We start from the raw sequence: 21,965 nt of genomic DNA, 5'->3' as shown, positions 1-21,965 counted from the left end.
AGTAGTGAACTATTTGTCTTTTGTAAACGTGACACATTTTTAACTGTTTGGCCGTGTAGGGTGGTGGAGGGTTACGACACATTTATAAATAACGCGATCTAACCCAAAAACCTTTATTATGAAGAGGAGTCCCTGTATGGCAATAAATAAACGACAGGTCGGTGGGGACGGAGGGTCGTGTTTTGTTTAAGTAGTTTGCTGCAATTGGCCACTGTCGGAAAGAAGGAACGATCCCCAATTCGTGTCTAAAACACAAGGGGCTGGGTTCAATGTTTGCGATGGATAGAAGCCACGGTTTTGGAGTACAGTACCTGTTCTCGAAAAACAAATGCCACGATCGCCGTAACTAACTCGACCATGAAGATTATCAGCAGCAGAATGAAGAACTGGAACCGAAAACACACACCAGAACAATCACTTGCATCGTTGTGGCTGAAAATACAAAGGTCAACAATGATTCACTCTCCCACGTGTTTTTTTTCTCACCTAGGCAGAACAGGGGGACACGAGTCACTTAGATGGGGTCACAGAGAGAGATGTGTACGTATGTTGAACTTCTTTCGTACTGCACGTACCCAACTGTGCTAATCGGAGGTGCGGGGAGAAGGACAACAGTTCAGTTTCTGAATAAGCTACCAGTACATGCAGCGAAACGTCGGATGCCATGCCTTACAACAATGCAGTGCACCCCAAAGAAAAGCATTGGAGAGCTATAGAGCACGACTTCAAAATAACTCTGCTGTAGTATCAATCATTCCTCTAACAAAGTACAACCAAATTTCGATTTAAAGTTTTCGTGACTGCAGGGATTCATTTTCTTGGTTCTTTCGGTAAAGTCACGTAGAAGGGAAATAATAAAATAATAAAAATAAAACATAATAAAATAATTCTCACGACGTGTCGGCCACAACGCAAGCAGCCGTCCTCAGGTGAAGAACAGGTCTGTCGGACGCTGTCTTTCCGACAGACTTGTTCTTCACCTGAGGACCGCTGCTTGCGTTGTGGACGAAACGTCGTGAGAATTGTATTTTATTATGTTGTATTATTATTATTTTATTATTTCCCTTCTACGTGACTTTACCGAAAGAACCAAGAAGATACAACCAAATTGCCAATTTATTCTTAATTTTGGAGCTTTCGTGACTGCAGGAATTATTCTTTGTTTTTTTCGGTAAAGTCACGTATAAAGATAAAATAATAAATTAAATAGCATACGATTATTTAATTTATTATTTTATCTTTATACGTGACTTTACCGAAAAAAACCAAAGAATAATGCCAATTTATTTTCATGGTATACTTTAAAAGCCTATCGTTCTATTGGGCCCGTGTTGTAGTGAGATGAGGAGCTTGCCAAATAAGGTCCGGTAAAGCGGCAGCAGTTATTTCGGAAGCCTGGCTGCTGATGAGCACCTGATGGGTAAAACCGGTTCAGAATTTGCACGCCTCTAGACATTTTCTCTGGTTAACAGCGGAACAGTTGGCTCGGAACTAAAAGAAAATGTTGTTCATATGTGCGAATACAGAATGGAGATTGATATATTTATTCAATTATCCAAAATGCTCGACTCAGTTGCTCAGTGAGTTTTTCTACTCTATTTAAATCACATTACGTGAATGTGGCCCGTAAGATGATACCTTACCAACAATATTGTCAATGTCTCCGCGTCTTATGCCAGTATTCTTGTCATTAGCTCTCCACCACATGACGAAGATTGTCACGTTTACAAAGATATCGTTTACAGATTTCACGACTGAATTCCACATCAACGTACGTTTCTCTTAAACTGCTTTGATCTTCATCAGGTAACGATTTATTAGTTACAAATGACAACTGCTCAGTACATACATTTGATACATGTAAAGAGGTTTAATTAGAAACTCATAACAGAGCCTATGAAGTCCCTACCAATCCTTGACATATATATGAGTGTGTGTATATATATGTATTTACGGTAGTGTGAGGGGGAGCGGTAGTGTAGCGGTTAGCGCTACGCTGCGCTACGAACCCGGTGACCCGAGTTCGATTCCCACTCACGGCCAAGACCAGTGACGATTATCTGAATCAGTCCCGATTATCCTTGGCTTCCACGAAGTCGACTCAGTTGAAATGAGTACCTGGTGCGATGTGTGAACATCGCCGCTGGGAAGACAAAGACGGCCGGGCGTGGTGCTGGCCACCCTACCCCCTCGTGTGCCGTGCCGGGCTTCATATGTGCTCGCTTACAGCACTTGCCCCAACAATATATGAAGGCTATACGGGCGATTTTTGTCTTTGTTACATATATTCTCTCTTATGCCATTACGTGCAGCCTCATAAAGAGCTCATCTTACATCCTGGGGCACATATGGTGGAATCGTCTAATAGCACTTCGAAACGCTCTCTAAGAGCAGAGAGAGAGAGAGCGATCTTTCGTCTCACATGGCAGCAGATTTGTTTAAAGCGTGACAATTCTACTTCAATGCCAATGTGACTCGTGGACTCCAGGTTCATAAATGCAGCCAGGAAACAATCATGCACAGCGGTTGGCAACGCAGTGGAGATCAAAGTGACAACGGCTCTCATTCCTAATCCTTTCGTAGTTTTACGAATGGTTACATTTTAAAATAGCCGCAAAATGTCGACTACTCTGATGCACAGGCATATGTTGAAGTGGAAATGGTGTGACATCAGGATGCGAGATGAGACATTCTAAATTGAAAACGTTTTTCTTTAGTGCTGCTTTTTGTGTTTAGTTTATTGTCCTTCCCCCCCCCCCCCCGCACCTATTAGCATGGTGGCTCCGATAAGCACGGTTGGCTAAGTGTGAGAAGTTCAACATACATGCATGTGTAGTGGTGGTATTGACGTGCGCCGGCAGTGATGGATCACGGGGCGCGGGGTTGGGCACGCGGTGTGGGCGTGGCATGGACGCGCGCGCCGGTGGTGAGGCGCGCTCACACAAGCTGGGAAAAGAGGATCGTAGCGAGTGCGCAGTGATTGGTCAGATAAGTGAGTACTCTCAGCGACGTCCGCAGGAGGGGTATAAAGGGGGACGCGCGAGAGCACTCGTGGTCAGTGTTAACCAGTTGAAGACCGAAGACGGGGTGGAGGAGGTAGGGGCCCTGTGTGGCTCGGAGCCGAGACTGGGGGGACCGTAGTCCGACGCCCGTGTGGGTCGGGACGGTGGTACCCAGAGCCGAGACGGGCACCCCGGCTGGGTGTGTCCCGGAAGGCTACAGGGCGTAAGAGCCCGTGTCAGTACAGCTGAGTGGGTGTTGGTCACCCGTGTAGCTGAGTGGGTGTTGGTCACCCGTGTAGCTGAGTGGGTGTCCGTCACCCGTGTAGCTAAGTGGGTGTTGGTCACCCGTGTAACGAAGTCGTAGCTGAGTGGGTGTCCGTCACCCGTGTAGCTAAGTGGGTGTTGGTCACCCGTGTAACGAAGTCGTAGCTGAGTGGGTGTCCGTCACCCGTGTAGCTAAGTGGGTGTTGGTCACCCGTGTAACGAAGTAGGGTGTTAGTCATCCGTGTAACTACAAGTTGGTGAAAATAAAGAGTGTGCTACCCGTGAAGTCGTCTCCTGCCGAGTTACTACTTTACAACTGGCGTCAGAAGTAAACCTGTCTTCAAGGAGAATGGACACAAGGAAGACTTCTCGTTCCCACGTGCAAGACCGGGGAGACGACGACGTACCGGTGACACCACCCTCGGGAGGAGAGGACGAGGAGTTGCCGCCGATGCAGCACTTCGCGGAAATGGCCGATGCTCCGCCCGCCTCCGACACCAGCCTGCAGGACGCACACTCCCGCCTGGCGGAGTTGCTGCTCGCCGCCGCGGCGATCTTGGCGGAGATCTCCGTTCCAGCGGCCGGTGGAACGCCTGCGGGGTTGGAAGAGGCGGCGCGGCTGGAGGGTTCCCGCCATAAGGCGTTTCGCGCCAAAAGTTTGGGAGTTGGCGCCATTTTTGAGGGTCCGCCTCCGGTTGGCGGGAAACGCGGACACCACGTGGCCAGAGGTCTCCACACAGCGCAGCCCGCGTCATCGGCGAGCGCCGGAGCTCTCCATTTTGCGCCTGCAGAGGGAGCCGACATTTTCTACAACCACAGCAGCGCGCGGGAAAATCGTTCCAACGACGACGACGACGATCGAGTTCTCCAGCAACGATTGCCCGCGCTGTCGGTGTTCAAGGCGGACGGGGGCGACTGGGGAGCCTTCCAGCGACGGTTCATCGCGCATCAAGAAATGTCGGGGTGGTCCGACACCACGGCCCTGCGCGCGCTGCCAGCGATGCTCGACGACGACGCGCTTGCGGCCTTCACGTCTGCCCCGAGGTCGTCCCGCTCAACGCTCCAGGCCGCGCTGCACCTGTTGGCCAAGGTGTTCGGGCCGCCCTCGACCTGTCGCCACCAGTTCTACGATCGGCGGAAGGTGGTTGGAGAAACAACGCTCGCCTATCGCACGGCGCTGCTCGCCCTGGCGGATTCAGCTTTTCCCCGCATGGACAAGGAGGGGAAGGACGCCATGGTGACGGAGCAGCTGCTGGCGCTGGCTCACGGATTGGGAGTTCCCATTAATACGGCGGACGAGATGGACATCTGCTCCCTGGGGATTGCCACGAGTATCCACGCTTACGAGGTCCTACAGCGGAAGCCGACGGTCGTCTGCGCATCGGTGGAGAACGGGGCACCGGCCGCCACGATCATCGGACCTCAGCCTGCTGTGCCTCGGGAGGAGGCCTTCGCTGGTTCGAGGCCGGGGGAGTGGAGACCGGGAGGTCGTTCGCCCACACGCTCCTCCCGCAAGCTGGAGCAACCGAAACCTACGACGTCCCTTGTCGTCTGCTACAACTGCGGCCTTCGGGGCCACGTCGCGGCCGGGTGCCGGGCCCCGCGTCAACGCACCGCGGGACCACGTCCGGACGACGACCAGGGACTCAAGACATCCCAACTGAACCCGGCAAGTCGCGGCACCTCACACGCTCGGTCCACACGCACGGCACGTTCGGGTCGCCGCTTAGCGGTGGGGGGACCGTGTATGGGCGCCGGGGGTTCGGTTCGGCGAGAGGGGTCCGCGTACGGCCCGAAGGCAGTCGAGTGGTCCGAATTGGCCCACAGGATTGTGGCTGCGTCGGCCGGGTCGTCCGTGGTAACGGGGTACATTGACGGGGTTGAGGTCCGGGTGCTCGTGGACACGGGTGCGTCGGCCACTATTATTTCGGACCTTATTTATAATATTCTTCCCGTACAATGTCGACCACTTCTGCCGGTGGACGTACCATTTTACGCGGCAAACGGGGGATCTTTGGGAATCATCGGCCAGATTCGGGCGAATATTTGTATTGGCGACATTAAATTGGCGGGTCCTATTTTTGTATCATCATCGTTGGCCGTTCCTTGTTTACTAGGCACGGACTTTCTGTCTAAAATGCCCATAAAAATTCTCATAGACCAGGCCTGCATTGAGCTTCCGTCGGGTCGGCGGGTTGAGTTTTTGAAGAGTCCAAATAAGATACGCACGGCTTGTGCGACGGTGCAGGCGCTGGCAACCCGGACTGTACGGGTGCCCCCGGGATCGCAAATGTTGGTACCCCTTCGGTTGAGAAAACAACTGGGGGCGGATGCGGGGGCGCAGGGAGTTCTATTGGGGCCGTCTAACAGGGCTAAAGGGGACCTCGGCTTAGCGGTGGCCCAGACCATGGTGAGGGGGGACAGTGAGCCGTTCGTTGTGGTCCTGAATACGGGGTCGCGGCCGGCCGTGATTACGCAGGGAACGGTGCTCGCTCACGCCGCGCCGCTACCCGTCGAGGAACAGCTCGTTGCTCACGCCGATTCACATGTCGATACGCATCCCCAAAGTGAGGAGGGGACGGAGTGGTTGGACGCGTTGTGTGCCGGGTCCAGTACCTTGTCCAGTGTGCAGTTGGGTGCATTGAGGGGCTTGCTGCTCGAGTTCGCTGACGTGTTTAGCAGGCACAAGTACGACATTGGCTGCACAGACCTGTTGCGCCACCACATAGAGACTGGGGACGCGGCCCCTATTCGACAGAATCCCTTCCGGCTCAGTCCAGCCGAGAAGGAGCATGTGCAGTCGGCAGTAAATGACATGTTGGCGGCCGACATCATTGCGCCCTCTTCCAGTCCGTGGGGTGCTCCTATCGTCTTGGTTAAAAAACAGGATGGATCCCTGCGGTTCTGTGTTGATTTCCGCCGCCTAAACAAAATATCAATGGCCGATGCGTATCCGCTCCCCAGGATGGATGAGTCGCTGGATGCCTTGGCAGGAGCACAGTTTTTTTCGACGCTCGATTTGCTTTCGGGATTTTGGCAATTGCCCCTCGATGACGAATCAAAACCTAAAACCGCTTTCCGGACACCGGGAGGCCTATTTGAGTTCAACCGATTGCCCATGGGTTTACATTCCGCTCCTGCCACGTTCCAGAGGCTCATGGAATTGGTTTTGGCAGGCCTTCAATGGGACACCTGTTTGATTTACCTCGATGATATCATCGTTTTCAGCCGAACTTTTGAGGAGCACCTCCAGCGACTGAGGGCAGTGTTTCTCAGGATGCGTTCCGCGAAGCTTAAATTTAAACCGGCTAAATGTTTTCTGCTTCGGGAATCGGTCAGGTATTTGGGCCATATCGTTAGCCGTTCGGGGATCTCGACGGACCCTGCTAAGACGCAATGCGTCGGCTCATGGCCAACACCGACCTCTGTTACTGAAGTCCGCAGCTTCATAGGATTTGCCTCCTATTACCGTCGTTTTGTCAAACAGTTTGCCACCATAGCCAGGCCCCTGCACGCCTTGACGGCTAAAGGGGTGCGGTTTCACTGGGGGCCGGAGGAGGAGGCCGCGTTCTGCTCCCTTCGTGACGCCTTGGTGCAGGCTCCCCCCTTGTGTTACCCCGATTTCACGCAACCGTTTGTGCTCGACACGGATGCCAGTAACACGGGTATCGGGGGAGTGCTCTCACAGGTGGTCGGGGGGGTCGAACGGGTGGTCGCCTACGGTAGCAGGGTTCTGTCCCCCGCGGAACAACGCTACTGCGTGACACGGCGTGAATTGCTGGCGATTGTGTTTTTTATACAGCAATTCAGGCCGTATCTGTATGGCCGTCACTTTACGGTTCGCACGGACCATGCGGCTCTCCAATACGCTATGCGGGTGGCGCAGCCATCCGGCCAATTGTCCCGATGGTTGGAGGTCCTTCAGGACTACCAATTCACGACGATTTACCGCAAGGGGTTGCGCCACTCGAACGCGGATGCATTGTCACGGTTGCCGACGCGTACGGAATGCGCATGTCAGTTGGGATCGGCGCGGTGTAAACCTTCTGTCGATGTCCCCGCGGAAGTGGTGCTAGCCGCCACGGATACTACGGGGGTCGACGCCCCCACGGGGAGGGACTCGCTGTTAGCATTGCCTCTCATCGAGTGGGGCCGTCTGCAAATGGCCGACAGCTCCCTACTCGCGCTACGTCGGAAGGTTAACGTTCCCGAGGGCGGGGAAACGCGGGTCGGTTCCTGGGTGTGCAGACAGGGCCTCTTGATGAAGTGGGACTCCATGTCCCGGCGTCACATGCTTGTGGTGCCGGTTGCTGTACGGGGTAAGGTCGTCCTGGCTGCCCATGAACGACTCATGCATCTGGGGTTTCATAAAACGCTCGCCCTCATTCAGCGAGACTACTATTGGCCTGGGATGGGCAGTGACGTGGCGAACATTCTTAAGGGGTGTGTAGGGTGCGCTAAAAGAAAACCGCCACAAATAGCGGCTAATCCACCGCTTCAATCCATTCAAGTTTCGCGCACGAACGAATTGGTCGCGCTAGACATCTTGGGGCCCTTTCCCACTACACCTCGGGGAAATAAGTTCCTGCTGGTTGGCGTAGAGTACTTCACCCGCTGGCCCATGGCGTGGCCACTCGCCAACCAGTCGGCTGCGGCAGTGGCGGACGCCTTTGTCCAAGGTTACGTTTTGGACAAAGGCGCCCCCGAACGCTTGCTGACGGATCAAGGAAAAAACTTTTCGAGTGTTTTGTTGCGCGAGGTGTGCGACCTGTTGGGTACAAAGAAAGTACGTACCTCCCCGTACCACCCGCAGACTGACGGTATGGTTGAACGTCTGAACAGGACGATTACGTCTATGCTGTGCCAACAGGTATGCGACGACCAGGTGGATTGGGACTTACAGGTACCGGGGGTACTAGCGGCCTATCGGATGGCACCCCATGCGGCGACGGGGTTTTCTCCATTTTTTCTGATGTATGGGCGGGAGGCTGATCCGGCCATGGACGTCCAACTGGGGATTTCACAGCCACGTGCGAAATCAAAATTGGCAGACCACATTAAGTTTAACATCGCCAAATTGGCTGAGGCGCGAGAGGCTGCGAGATTGAATTCACGCTCTCGGCAGATCGCGAACGAGCGATTGCGTGAACGGAAGGTGCATACGCACAATTGGGAACCGGGCGATAAGGCCTGGCTGCATTGTCCACACGCACCGTTGGCTACGTCCCCCAAACTGTTGAGACCATGGAGGGGACCGGTGGAAATTGTGCGGGTTGCACGACCCCAGAGTATACAGATTAAATGGGGAAAACGTCGTTGGTACGTGCACTCCTCCCGACTGAAACCCTACGCGGCGCCGCGTGACCCCGGGTTGTGCCGTGACGACCGAGCGTGTGATGTGACCGTCGACTCGGGGAGGGATGTGTCGCAGGCTGATCCTCACGTGTCTCCACCTGACCCACCCCCAGGTGTCTCGGACCTGACGGCTGTTGACCGTCGGGAACCGGAACCCCGCGGCTCGCACGGAGCCCCGATGCCTGGCCCATGCCTTCCTGAACTGCCGGCGCCGCCGGATGGCCAACTGCGTCCTGTGCCGTACGACGGTCCGGCAAGGCGGACTCGGTCAAGGACGCAACACTTTTCATGAAGAAAAAAAAAAAAAAAAAAAATTTTTTTTTGTTAAAGCCCGACTTCGTTGCCGGCTTCCCCCTCTGCCGGGGTAATGTCCCGTTCAAGGGACGCTCGGACATTGGGACGCTGCATGAGTCGGAGAGAAAAGAAGAGAAAATGATTAAAGAAATTTTTTTATTGTTACTCTTTCCGCATACACAGTATCGTTGCCATTCGCCGGATTGTGCATGTTGTTCTTGTTGCGGGTGTGGCGGTTGCTGGGTTTTGCGGATTGCGGTGTTCATGTTGTGTTGTTAGGGTTTGTGTTATGTTACGGGGCACACGTGGGGGTGAAGGGGTGTTGTATGTTTTATTAGCAGCCGGGTCGGCTGCGAGCTATGTGGTAGGGGGTGATGTAGTGGTGGTATTGACGTGCGCCGGCAGTGATGGATCACGGGGCGCGGGGTTGGGCACGCGGTGTGGGCGTGGCATGGACGCGCGCGCCGGTGGTGAGGCGCGCTCACACAAGCTGGGAAAAGAGGATCGTAGCGAGTGCGCAGTGATTGGTCAGATAAGTGAGTACTCTCAGCGACGTCCGCAGGAGGGGTATAAAGGGGGACGCGCGAGAGCACTCGTGGTCAGTGTTAACCAGTTGAAGACCGAAGACGGGGTGGAGGAGGTAGGGGCCCTGTGTGGCTCGGAGCCGAGACTGGGGGGACCGTAGTCCGACGCCCGTGTGGGTCGGGACGGTGGTACCCAGAGCCGAGACGGGCACCCCGGCTGGGTGTGTCCCGGAAGGCTACAGGGCGTAAGAGCCCGTGTCAGTACAGCTGAGTGGGTGTTGGTCACCCGTGTAGCTGAGTGGGTGTTGGTCACCCGTGTAGCTGAGTGGGTGTCCGTCACCCGTGTAGCTAAGTGGGTGTTGGTCACCCGTGTAACGAAGTCGTAGCTGAGTGGGTGTCCGTCACCCGTGTAGCTAAGTGGGTGTTGGTCACCCGTGTAACGAAGTCGTAGCTGAGTGGGTGTCCGTCACCCGTGTAGCTAAGTGGGTGTTGGTCACCCGTGTAACGAAGTAGGGTGTTAGTCATCCGTGTAACTACAAGTTGGTGAAAATAAAGAGTGTGCTACCCGTGAAGTCGTCTCCTGCCGAGTTACTACTTTACACATGCATGCATTGTCTCACCTAGGAAATGGTGTAACAGCAGGATGCGAGATGAAACAATAAATGTCTCATCTTAACCTAACCCACTGGTCTTCTTGGTTCTTTCGGTAAAGTCACGTAGAAGGGAAGTAATAAAATAATAAAAATAAAACAAGCTAGGAGCTTATAAGCTCCAAGCTTGGCAGTGTTTCATTCTTCACCTGAAGAAGGCTGCTTGCGTTGTAGCCGAAACGTCGTGAGAATTATTTTATTATGTTTTATTTTTATTATTTTATTACTTCCCTTCTACGTGACTTTACCGAAAGAACCAAGAAGATGAATCCCTGCAGTCACGAAAGCTTTAAATCGAAATCTAACCCACTGGATTAAGACCTGCCTTCAAAACAATGCTTCCCCTCTAAATCGAATAATCCGTAGCACCCACTTCCAGATGTAGCCACGAAATATCGTAGAACGTCAGAGAAATCCCGGTGGCGTGCAACGATGGTAATCATAAGCAGACCGTGGATAACATTTGTGAACCGGTGTGAACCTCTCGGTTAAGTTCAGTGGAGGCATTGGAGACATCCCACAGCTTCCTGTGCCTGGTCCATCAGACCTGGGCATGGACTTACGAGTTGCGACACAAAGACATGGGCAAGAAGGGAACTAGAAAGGGGACAATGGGCATTCAGTGTGTAATATGAGAATATATCCGGCTCACTGACGTATCACAACTTGTCATGGTGATTGGCTCTGCCGGTCCTGGTTTACAGCCAATGGGGGGAAGCCTGGGGGCGTGGCCCTGACGTGATGGAAGGGTGACAGCTATGGAGATTGGTTCTGCTGGCTTTGGCCTCAGCCAATGGGGAGATGAGTCAGGGGCGTGGTCCCGGGAGCTGACGAAGGAGCCTGGAAGATTCCATGCAGGCTAACGAGGATTGGCGGAAGCGTACCACGTGACCCGGGTATTAAATAGGGGTAGAGAGGAACGACACGGGGGTCAGAACGGGAACCAACGGAGGAAGGGGCCACGCGGGAGCGGGGCTCCAAGTTGCCACGTGGCAGTGCGTCTCTCTCGGTCTAGCTGTCCCTTCACGTTGCCTATCAGCAGCGTGAAGTAGCTGTAACCCAAAGTGAATAAAATACGGATTCCAGAAGTCGTCTCAAAGAGCTTTATTACAAGTGGATGAATGGAATGCAATCCCTACTCTGTCTTTGAATTGTTCCAAACACGTACTGTTGGCCAATCTCTGATATATCTCTCAAAATGTACCGCTTTGCGACTCGCAGATGGCAGTGAGGCGGTGTTTGTGGAGCTGTCAATCTTCTTCATGGAACATTTTTGCCCACTCTCCGGATCAGGCCATTCCCTTCCAAAGCACACACTTTAATTTCGGAAATGGAATTTATCTTTGCCGATATTTGGCGTATCCCTCGTCCTTGGTTATTTAGTTATAAGTCATATAGCCACCTCTGATTTTTCATCAAACCCCATTACATATCGCAGGGAAGAGGAATAACTGACAATGGCAGAAGAGGGGGCAACTGCATGTATATGCATTGTCTTCAGGGGTGTGTTATTATGCAACTGACTTACACATTTCCCAAGGCAACTACCTCAAAAAGGGGGACGACTCTGGGTAAACCAGGGCCGGTGGCAACCCCCAGTTACCAGCATAATGACCGATACCTGTGAATAATTCAACAGTGGCATGGCGGAAGATACGAGTTGAGATTCAGTGCAAAAGGTGGCACATCAATGAACACCAGAGCGCACACTTTAAACTACCCAGCCATTCGGGAGACGTGTCAACTTGCTACTCTCTCTCCCGCGCACAAGACAAAGATCCCCCACATAGCCGTAACAGACTGTAGGGGCAAGTGCTGTTAGCGAGCACCTATGAAGGCCGGCACGGCACACGAGGGGGTGGGTGGCCAACACCACGCCCGTCCGCCTTTGTCTCCCCAGTGGCGATGTTTACACATCGCACCAGGTACTCATTTGAGGCTGAGTCGACCTAGGGGACGCCCAGGACCGGTTCAGATAATCGCCGGGTTCATAGCGCAGCGCGCTAACTATCGCTCCCCACTCTCCCGCGCACGCACGCACGCACGAACGCCCACACGCACAAACACACGCACACGCACGCACGCACGCAAATACTCACGAAAGTGAGCGTCCTCCGGCTCTCACAGAGAGCTCCACAGCAGCCCAGGAGCCCCAGCAGCAGAAACACGGCCCCCACGGCCAAAATCACGTGCACGCTCCTCAGCAGCAAGGGATGATGGGAGGAGACGACCTCGGCGACCCCGCCAGGGTCCGCCACTGCCCACACGCCCACCGCGACCAGGCAGAGTCCCGCCAGCTGTCAGACGGGATTCAATTAGCGGCTTGCAGACACCCAGAGCCTGGCAGCCAGGAATGCTCGCCAGCAGCCTCGTGGTATTCCAGGACTGCAAATATTATTAGTTGGGAGTGAGGCTGGTGGATGGGGGCCGGGGGGGTGGGACTATTTTTAAAATTTGTCATTTGGGATTTGTGTGTTTCTGTGCTGTTGTTAGCCTGGCGTAGGCTGCTCCGAGGTTCTGGGTGAAGTTGAGTGGCAGTTGGTAAAAAAATAAAAATTTATGTTCTGCCGTTCAAAGAAACATCGTTTAAAAAGATAAACAGTTCCTGCAATGAGAGGGATTTATGTTGTTGTTGTTGTTGCTGCTGCTCAGGTCACAGTCAGCTCTTCTCTAAACGTTTTACAGTGACTCGTAAAACAAAAACAATTCTAGAAACTTCTTAAATGCCTTTGGGGCAAGGTCACTGAGATATATAAATGCCGTTCAAGTGCACTGCTCAGTGATACAAGCCACGGAGCATTAGCACTATATGATCCATCGTAAACGTGAAAATGTGAGGTAATGTTAACACATGGCCTGCCAGCTGATTTACTTGAAACCAGTAATGAAACTTCAAAAGGATTATGGACAGCAGGAGGTGTTACTGCTAAGCCTATGTATTTGGAAGCTTACGTGCTTAAAAAGCCTGTGCAGACACGAGGGTTGTGGCTTACAAAGATAAGGGCGTTGAAGAACACCATGAGGTACTTGACGCAGCTCAGGCATGTCCCCTCCATGCTGACGACAGCGCCGGTAGGGAATCCTGGATCGTAGCGTTTGGCGTTGGGCTCTGGAACAGACAGAAGATGCCGCATGAAGCTCGGGTACGTAGGCAAGCGAGGGGATGATCCGCATTTGCATTCCCAGGCAAATTTATGTCTCTCTTCACCAAAAACCTCTGGGCTCACGCAATGATGGATTCCGATTTAAAGCTTTCGTGACTGCAGGGATTCATCTTCTTGGTTCTTTCGGTAAAGTCACGTAGAATGGAAATAATAAAAAACTAAAAATAAAACATAATAAAATAATTCTCAACCTCCTCCACAATAAAATAATTTTCAATTCTCATGCGTTGTGGCTGAAACGTCGTGAGAATTATTTAATTATGTTTTTTTTCCATTCTACGTGACTTTACCGAAAGAACCAAGAAGACAATGGTGGATGTTTTATTTATTTAACGAAATAGGTGGTGCGCCCAGCCGGTTTCGTTCCTGGCCACGGCCATGTCACCGGTGGTGTGAATGACCTCTGAACCGATCGTTAGGCCCCTCTACTACACCCAATCCTCACTGGCCATCGTGGTGAAGCATAGTCGTGCAACCCACACGATGGAGATGGGATAAGGATGCCTTTATACAGCATCGAGTTACATATCGTTCGCGTATTCATAAAGAGTTTAATTGACAAACTGGCTTAATGAAAAGGCAAAGTGAGAAACCTATTGAGCTGTCAATCTCCGTTTAAAAGCAAATGTCTTTAAACACAGCACCATATCTGCCAGAGTAGGAACAACGGGAAATAGATATGAACAACAATACATATTTAAAATTACATTTACAAAGCGCCTTGCATACAACTACAACTTACTCAAGGCAATTTACATCACGCGCACACACACACAAACATTGGCCAAGGTGGGGAAAACAATCCAAGCAGTAGAAACGCTAATTCAGAGAACCCAAAAAGCAAGTGACTGTGAATGGACGTTTGAACGTTGAACTTCTCTCGCACCGTACGTAGCCAACGGCGCTAACAGGAGGCGCGGGGATTTAAACGCCGACGGTCGTCTCCAAGCGGCAGACACCACGGGGCGAGGCGATGGCAACGCAGCGAGGGGCAGCGCTGCGCAGGAGGCACCGAGAGCCACCGTGCGGAGGGAGCAGCCGCGTCCGGGAAATGGCCAGGGGTCACCGGCCACCGCAGAGCTCAAACTAAACTAACTAAATCAAATTTCGATTTAAAGCTTTCGTGACTGCAGGGATTCATCTTCTTGGTTCTTTCGGTAAAGTCACCTGAGGACGGCTGCTTGCGTTGTAGCCGAATCGTCGTGAGAATTATTTTATTATGTTTTATTTTTATTATTTTATTATTTCCCTTTTACGTGACTTTACCGAAAGAACCAAGAAGATAACTAATCATTTTTTTTTAAACCAGGTGGGTAAGGCCGACTGAGCCACACAGCTCTTTTTCAGTAAGCGACCTGGCCACAAATGATAGCTCAACGGAGTGGCTTATCGCGTGGCAATGTGTCGCAGCCAAACACTCCAAACGCACGTAGATTTTAAATGATGGGGAAAAAACCGGAGGAGCTGGATGAAAAATCAACGCGACCACGAGGAGAGAGAACATTTAAACTCCAAATATACAGGCGTCAGGGTTGCCATCAAACCCATGACCTCCTGTGTACCAGGCGAGGTGTTTAACGTCTGGTAAAATAAAACAAAACATTAACATTTAGTCGTTTAAAAATCATGGCATCGCATTAAATCATCATCTCCAGTCTGTTAAATATGTCCTAATCCACATAAGTGACAAGCCGGTCACCCCAACAGTGGACGACTCATCTTCTTGGTTCTTTCGGTAAAGTCACGTAGAAGGGAAGTAATAAAATAATAAAAATAAAACATAATAAAATCAAATAATTGTCACGACGTTTCGGCTATAACGCAAGCAGCCGTCTTCAGGTGAAGAACGAGACACTGCCAAGCTAGGAGCTTATATATAAGCTGAGTTGGAGGTGGAAGAAGAAGAGAGCCTTAACAAAAGAATGTGCATATCCCAGAGGAATTTAGCATATTCATGGGAAAATGCGTAGGAGGTGGGCGGGGGGGTTTTCAAAGTCATATTATGCCCATGTATTATGCAGGATCAGCAGCACCAAAGGGAGGAAGGGGTAGCATTAACAAAGGGAGGGCATATTAATAATATGTAGACGACTCGGCAAGGAAATGCAAAAGGACGTCGTGATCGACCGTGCCAATCGCTGCTCTGAGGTTAAGGAGAGCGAAAATGGACAATGCCCCAGTCAGCAGCAATGAGCGAGTTGTTTGTGTCCTAGACCAGGGCTATCTCTGTACTATGCAAAACCCATGAAACAGACTGAAGGGCTCATACTCTAAGGTTTTTATCGGTAAAGTCACGTAGGTAAACAATAGTAAAATAAAATAAAAATAAATGAAAATAAATCAGTAAATTCGAGTAAATTTATCTGTGACGGTCACACCTGAAGACGGAGACTTGTGTTACCTCCGAAACGTCGTGATTTAATTGATTTATTTTCATTTATTATTATTGTATTGTTTTTCACCTACGTGACTTTACCGAAAAAAATCTAAGAGTATGAATCCTTGCAGTCACGAAAGCTTCAAATCTAGACTGAAGGAAGGGGCTCTAAAAAACACATTTGAGGTCAAATAATGGTAATGCGATCGTTTTTCAACGATCTTCGAAAAAAATTGAACATTTTAGATTGGTCAAAAGTTGAGGTGGTTCGGGCACCTTGTATGGATGGATAGTCCCCCGATAGACACCCCCTGGAAACTCTTCCGGACACGTCCCACTGGGCGAAGACCCGTGGGCCGGGCCAGGACCACGCTGCTGCTTGCGGAACGACGTCGCTCGGCTGGCCTGGGAACGCCTGGGAAATCCCCATGAAGAGCTAGAGTCTGTGTGTAGTAGTGTACAGTAGTGTAGTGTATGGTGTAGTCTAGCAGTGTATAGTGTAGTGTAGTACTTGTATAGTTATGCAGTGCTGGAGTCTGTGTATAGTTCTAGATTTGAAGCTTTCGTGACTGCAAGGATTCATATTCTTCGGGGGTTTTTTTCGGTAAAGTCACGTAGGTAAAAAAATAAAATTCATAAAAGTAAAATTAAAATAAAATAAAAATCATGACGGAAGCTTGTGTTGCCTCCGAAACGTCGTGATTTTTATTTTATTTTTTATTTTACTTTTATTAATTTTTTTTTTTACCTACGTGACTTTACCGAAAAAACCCAAGAATATAGTGTATGGTGTAGTCTAGCAGTGTATAGTGTACTGTAGTACTTGTATAGTAATGCAGTGTTGTAATCTGTTGCCAGGGCAAGGGAGGTCTGCACCGTCCGACTCAACACACTGTCGCTGCGACTCTCACAAGCGGGATTGAGAAACGAACGGACGAAGATTGGTCAAAAGTTTGCTCAATGTACTTGGGTCTAAATTTGGGGGGGTGGTGTGGGGAGTTTTTTCGAGAGGAAATATGGTGGCGATTTAGAAAGGAGATGAAACATTGCCGGTGCGAAGTAACAACTGGGTAGAGATAAATGCAACAATTGAAGTTAGCAGTGCAAAGGTGGCGCGCACAAAAGGGTCCAAGGAGTTGGATCGAGTGAACGGGGGTGTTTGGCGTCGATTTGGCAATCAATGCAGCAACATCAGACGATGAGATATCTGAATAATTCGCCAAATGGGGGGCACGCTAATGTGTCTGAACACTCAGGCAGATCGTATTAATTATCAGACATATTTAAAAGCACCATTACGCAATCACAAATATTCTAAATTCTATCACAGATGCGTTCAATGATGAATCCTAACAAAAAAACAAATATATTTCTGCAAAATTTATTCGGGGATAGATTTCATTTGATGCGGGGCCACATTTCCAAATCGACCAGCAAACTCGATCCGAAAGCGTGAAAGTCGTACGCGTGTCGCGTTTCAAGAACCACAATGGGTGGCGCTGTGACAGTGTTACGGTGATAATTCAAACTGCGTCACACATTTTAAGGACGAGTACGTTGGGTAAGTTCCAGCTCCACACTGTGTAGACCAGGGGTCGGCAACCTACGGCTCCGGAGCCGCATGCGGCTCTTTACAGGCTGCTTCTTGACGATGAGTACGACTCAGATGCATTGCGGCTCTTGAAATACTGAATTTTGTACCGAATTGGAAAGAAATGGCTCTTCTTGTTATTTTGGTTGCCGACCCCTGGTGTAGACGAAACGCAAGCCTTGAAGCATGACCTTGTTTAAAGGTGGTGGTGGGAGGGTGGTGGTGGTGGGAGCGGTATACGAAAACCTCAGGGAGTGGTGCAGAACATTAAATATAAAACAAACTTAAAAAACTGTCAAACGCCCAAACAGAATCATTCGCGATATGATCTTCTTGCGTCTGTCATGAACTCTGCTCCGGCTATCACCCCCCCCCCCCCCCCAATGTACAGTGTATGAGGAAAGACCCTGATGCGCATCACTTTTCTTTAGCTTACACTCGTGGATAGAAAATATGTTCTACTCATAAAATAGACCGGGGAGGGGTGGGGGAGTTTAGCTGCCCCCACCTCCACTCGTCCCCTCCCCTTCCAAATGCAGTATGGGACTGATGAAATCTATCGTGAGTGCACAGTGAAAGTTGGGTAAACCCATGGCAGGGTGACTGACTGCAAGAACAAAGTCACGCTCTAAACTGTCCTGGGCGGTCCAATACGAAACTAAAAGTGTGTTTGTTATTTTATCAGGTTGAGGCCCACTGCTCCTTCTTCAGAAGCGCCCTGGCCATTACAAGCGACACGAAGTGGCCCATCATCATCCATCACCACGTGGTCATTCATAGCTACCAAATACTCGAAACGCACGTGGATTCTAAATGTGGTCCAAGATGTCTTGTGATCCCCAATTAATTGACCGCTCACGTGTTTTTCCCTTTGCATATTCATTTCTGTTTTAAATGAACCTGACTCAAACATATATTGATACTTTTACAGAAATGGGGGGCGGGGGGGAGCGGTAACAAGAGATCTGGACCACCCTGTGTACAGCATTGCCTGCTGCTCCCTGCCGTGTCGCCCATTGAACAGCCCGTGCTGCTGATCAGGAGCGGTGTCTCTCGTAAACGAAACGTCGGGTCTCTTAGCCCCTCTTGACCATCGCGTTCCAACTGCAGCACTGTCGTTCCATGCACGCGTTTATGCATTGCGGAATATCTCCGTCCGCCCGTCTGTCCGTGGCTGAGTGGGGTGGAGTCGTGGTGGGGGGAGGGGGCATGGTGATTCTCACGAAGGTCATCCATAATCAAGGTTTTTTTGGGGGTTAGAACGTGCCAATTCGTGCCAATTCGGTTCTAGTGCAGCACACCGGTTGTGTGTTGCAGAGCAAATCAACAACATGGACAATCTGAGTACGACGTTTCACCAGTAATTACAACTAGCTTCATCAGGCGACGAATTGGCATGTTCTGTTTACGTGACAAACCTTACTAATTGGCTGTGTCGGCTGGTGGCGGGTTTAACGACACATTTATATTTACGCAATTTAATCCAAAAAAAACCTATATTATGGATGATATTGTTCGCGAAAGCCTAAACTGAAGTTGATACAATTTGAACGAAATTCGATCATTAAAAGTCGCGTCGCCATTGTGTACTCAGCCTATTGGATATTGCTCACGTTTATTAGAAGGGATTCCCAACACCCAGAGAAACAGAGAAGGACTCGAGTACTGGACTGCGTTTGCCCATGGAGTGGAGCGGTGGTGCTGCACTTTGATCGCGGTATACCCGGGCAGGGCTGGACGATTCGGGGAAAATATCAAGGCGCTCTTCCCCCTCCATCCATCCCAGCTTAAATAGACGCTCCAAGCCTGGGGGTGTCATTCAGACTATCTTCTCGACAGACCTGTTCTTCACCTGAGGACGGCTGCTTGCGTTGTGGCCGAAACGACGTGAGAATTATTTTATTATGTTTTATTTTTATTATTTTATTACTTCCATTCTACGTGACTTTACCGAAAGAACCAAGAAGAGAAAATATATAATTGCGATTTTTCTGACAGACATTGCGATTGCCATTTGATTTGCGATTATTTTTTTTAAGTCAAGCTTCAGTTCAATAATTACTGTGTAATACATTTCAAACATGTGATGGAGCATTACCACATGATACCATCGAAATATGAACCGCTCTATATATTCTAATGCATGGATGATAACTTAAAAGATAAGAATTGCTTGCAACATGTATTTATAAAAATGTTGTAATTTAAATAGAACAATCAAACATGGAACAATTGTTAACTTAAATAAAGTTATAATGAAATAAAAATAAACAATTCCAATAAGAAAGTAAGAGAATTTTTCAAATCGCAAAACATCTCAGCCTTTGCGATTTACTCATCGCATTGTTTCAAATTGCGATTTCGATTTGAAATCGATTAATCGTTCAGCCCTACACCCGAGTTCGATTCCCAGACACCACGAGCAGCATCAGTGGCGAGTGATACCTGAACTTGTTTTCATGTAGCCCGCATTGACCAGCGTGGTCAAGTATCATCCAGCAGTAAATTGACTAAGGTGTGTACACTAATTACTACACATTATTAACGCTAGACGCACGTTGGCTTCCATACTGCGTAATTAAATACTTCCTAGGACAAACACACACTTTGGAAGGCGTTGCAGAAGCCCCGCATTACAATGATTCCCAACGTTTCTACTCGTGAGACCATTAGACTACAGCTAGGAGAGAAGATCACAGTCGTCGTCGTCATCACCGTCATCTGAAATGCCCTCGCTGCCAAGTGAATCCTCAAGGCGAGAGAGGTGGGCAGGGAGTGGCAGACGAGGGGGGGGGGGGCAGTCGCGTTGTTTTATGTTGATTCTGTTGTACAGCCATTTGTCAATCCACCCACTGCTGGATGAAGACCTCCCTCCCCACGCCTCCTTGTCAGCCAGACGGGGGGTGTTGTTGTTGTGTGACCAGACTTGATGCTGATCGCTCAGTGCAGGATAGGCTGCTAAAAACTCAACTATTCTTTGTTTGTTCCCGCTAAGGCCCACTGAGCAATGTAGCTCTTTTTAAATCCTTTATATTAAGTTCACTTGCTTGCTTGCTTGCGCGCTTACGACCGTGCATATCTTTCGGTCGTTTTTAACCCACTTCCCGTGATCCAATCGAGCTGACATTTTGCACATAGACTCGTTGTGCGTGGCAATTTATTTTCGTGAAATTTTTTCCCCAAAATTTTACACTTTTTAGGAAAAAATAAATTATATTTAATTACCAATTCCTTAATGGTGACAGGCAATCATCTGACCCATAGGTGGCAGCCATCTCAAGCCAGAGGACGAGAGGACTCTAGCCGCCACGCGTATAAAGGATTTATAGTGAAAAACTTTGTTTTTACGGGTTCATTTTTTCAGACGCGACGTTGGCCATCACAAACGATAGGTAAACGAAGTGGCGTATGGTCGCGTGGAAATGTACAGCAGCCAAATACTCTAAACGCGTGATGGTGATTCTAAGTGTGGAGGGGAAAACCGGAGGACCCGGAGAAAAATCCATGCCGCCACGGGGAGAGAAACACGCGAAGCTCCAAATATACATGAGTTCAGGGTCGGGATCGAACCCACGACTTCCTGTATACCAGGCGAGGCAGTTAACATCTCGCCACCGTGTGCCGCTTGGCCAGTGATGGTTGGCCGTGGCCGCGAATTGAACTCTGCTCGCCGGGTTCGTTCACACAGCGCAGCGCGTCAACCACCGCGCCACCCGAACTATCGTGAACATTAGGCTACAGCTCAATCAATCATCTGACCCTAACGCAAGCCCCCATTCAATTAAAATTATTTGCGCACTAATAACGAATGTGCGCGTTGGCGCCAATGCGGCATCGCCAAATAACTTTTACGCAAATTACAATTTGCGTAAAAACAAGGATTGCGTCGAAGTGGCCGTTTTCAAGACTGCTGGTGGAGAGGCCTCGACACAGGCGTGGTTTCTCTGTGTGCCTATGTATGTGTCTCTCTCTATGTATCTCTGTGATATCTGTCTCTGCTTATATGTCTGTCTATATGTCTCTGGTTCTGTGTTTTATCTCTCTCTCAAATTTAGCATTCTCAGGAAGAACGTAATCAACCAGGTAGGGTGTTGACTGTTATGTTATCCGACTCTCTGTTGTATTACATTACATTTCTAAGTATACAAGATTTGTGTTTCGATTTCATTTATACCTGATGACGATTGCTTATGTTGCAATCGAAACGTCGTATGCTAGTATTTAATCTATTATTTTCTCTTTATACGTGACGAACCAAAGAGTAATTCCTGCAGTCACGAAAGCTCCAAATTAAGTTTGAGAGGGGGGGGGGGGTGGCTGAAACAGCGGGAGGGAGGGGGAGGCTATTGTTGAGCCAGAGTCGTGTGAGACAGGGAAGTGTATTGTCCCCGGGACCTGCTCTACGGTGACGACTTTAATAGCGAGGGACTCTCACCATGACGGTGAACACAGTCTCATCACCGCGGCGCGTAAACATCATCTCTCGCTTGTTAAACGCAAGAGACTGGCGCCCCCCCCCCCCAACTTGTTTCCGCTCAACGTTTACTGCTGCAAAGTGTTCTAGCTGCATGAAGAATGGCAAGTGCCCGAAACGTCGACTGCCAATACGCTCACCAGCAGAAAAACCAGGCTAGAGTCTACCAGGCTACAGTATACATTGTAGACTGCCAGTACGCTCACTTTTATTATTATAGATATTTTTTTATCTACGTGACTTTACCGAAAGAATAAAAGAATATGAATT

The 21,965-nt window shown here is 49.8% G+C and overlaps 1 protein-coding gene across 4 annotated transcripts in view; it reads right to left on the bottom strand.

The window, feature by feature from the left end:
* LOC133351429 (tetraspanin-18-like) overlaps window positions 1-21,965 on the bottom strand; it is a 53,562-nt gene that overhangs the window by 7,660 nt on the left and 23,937 nt on the right. For 2 of the 4 annotated variants that reach the window (XM_061566629.1, XM_061566632.1), the window contains 4 exons: window positions 15,907-16,045; window positions 13,083-13,198; window positions 12,189-12,386; window positions 312-386 (listed from right to left, as the gene is read on the bottom strand). In XM_061566629.1, the coding sequence (XP_061422613.1) occupies window positions 312-386; window positions 12,189-12,386; window positions 13,083-13,198; window positions 15,907-16,045 (528 nt within the window). The remainder of the gene's footprint in view (window positions 1-311; window positions 387-12,188; window positions 12,387-13,082; window positions 13,199-15,906; window positions 16,046-21,965) is intronic. The other 2 variants (XM_061566631.1, XM_061566630.1) reach the window with 1 other exon arrangement.

The sequence above is a fragment of the Lethenteron reissneri genome, chromosome 37 (assembly GCF_015708825.2).
Source record: "Lethenteron reissneri isolate LAM-NWPU_2019-01 chromosome 37, ASM1570882v1, whole genome shotgun sequence".
In the NCBI taxonomy this organism is placed as follows: Eukaryota; Metazoa; Chordata; class Hyperoartia; order Petromyzontiformes; family Petromyzontidae; genus Lethenteron; species Lethenteron reissneri.
The sequence above is the reverse complement of the archived record's forward strand: the minus strand, read 5'-3'. Positions and strand labels throughout refer to the sequence as shown.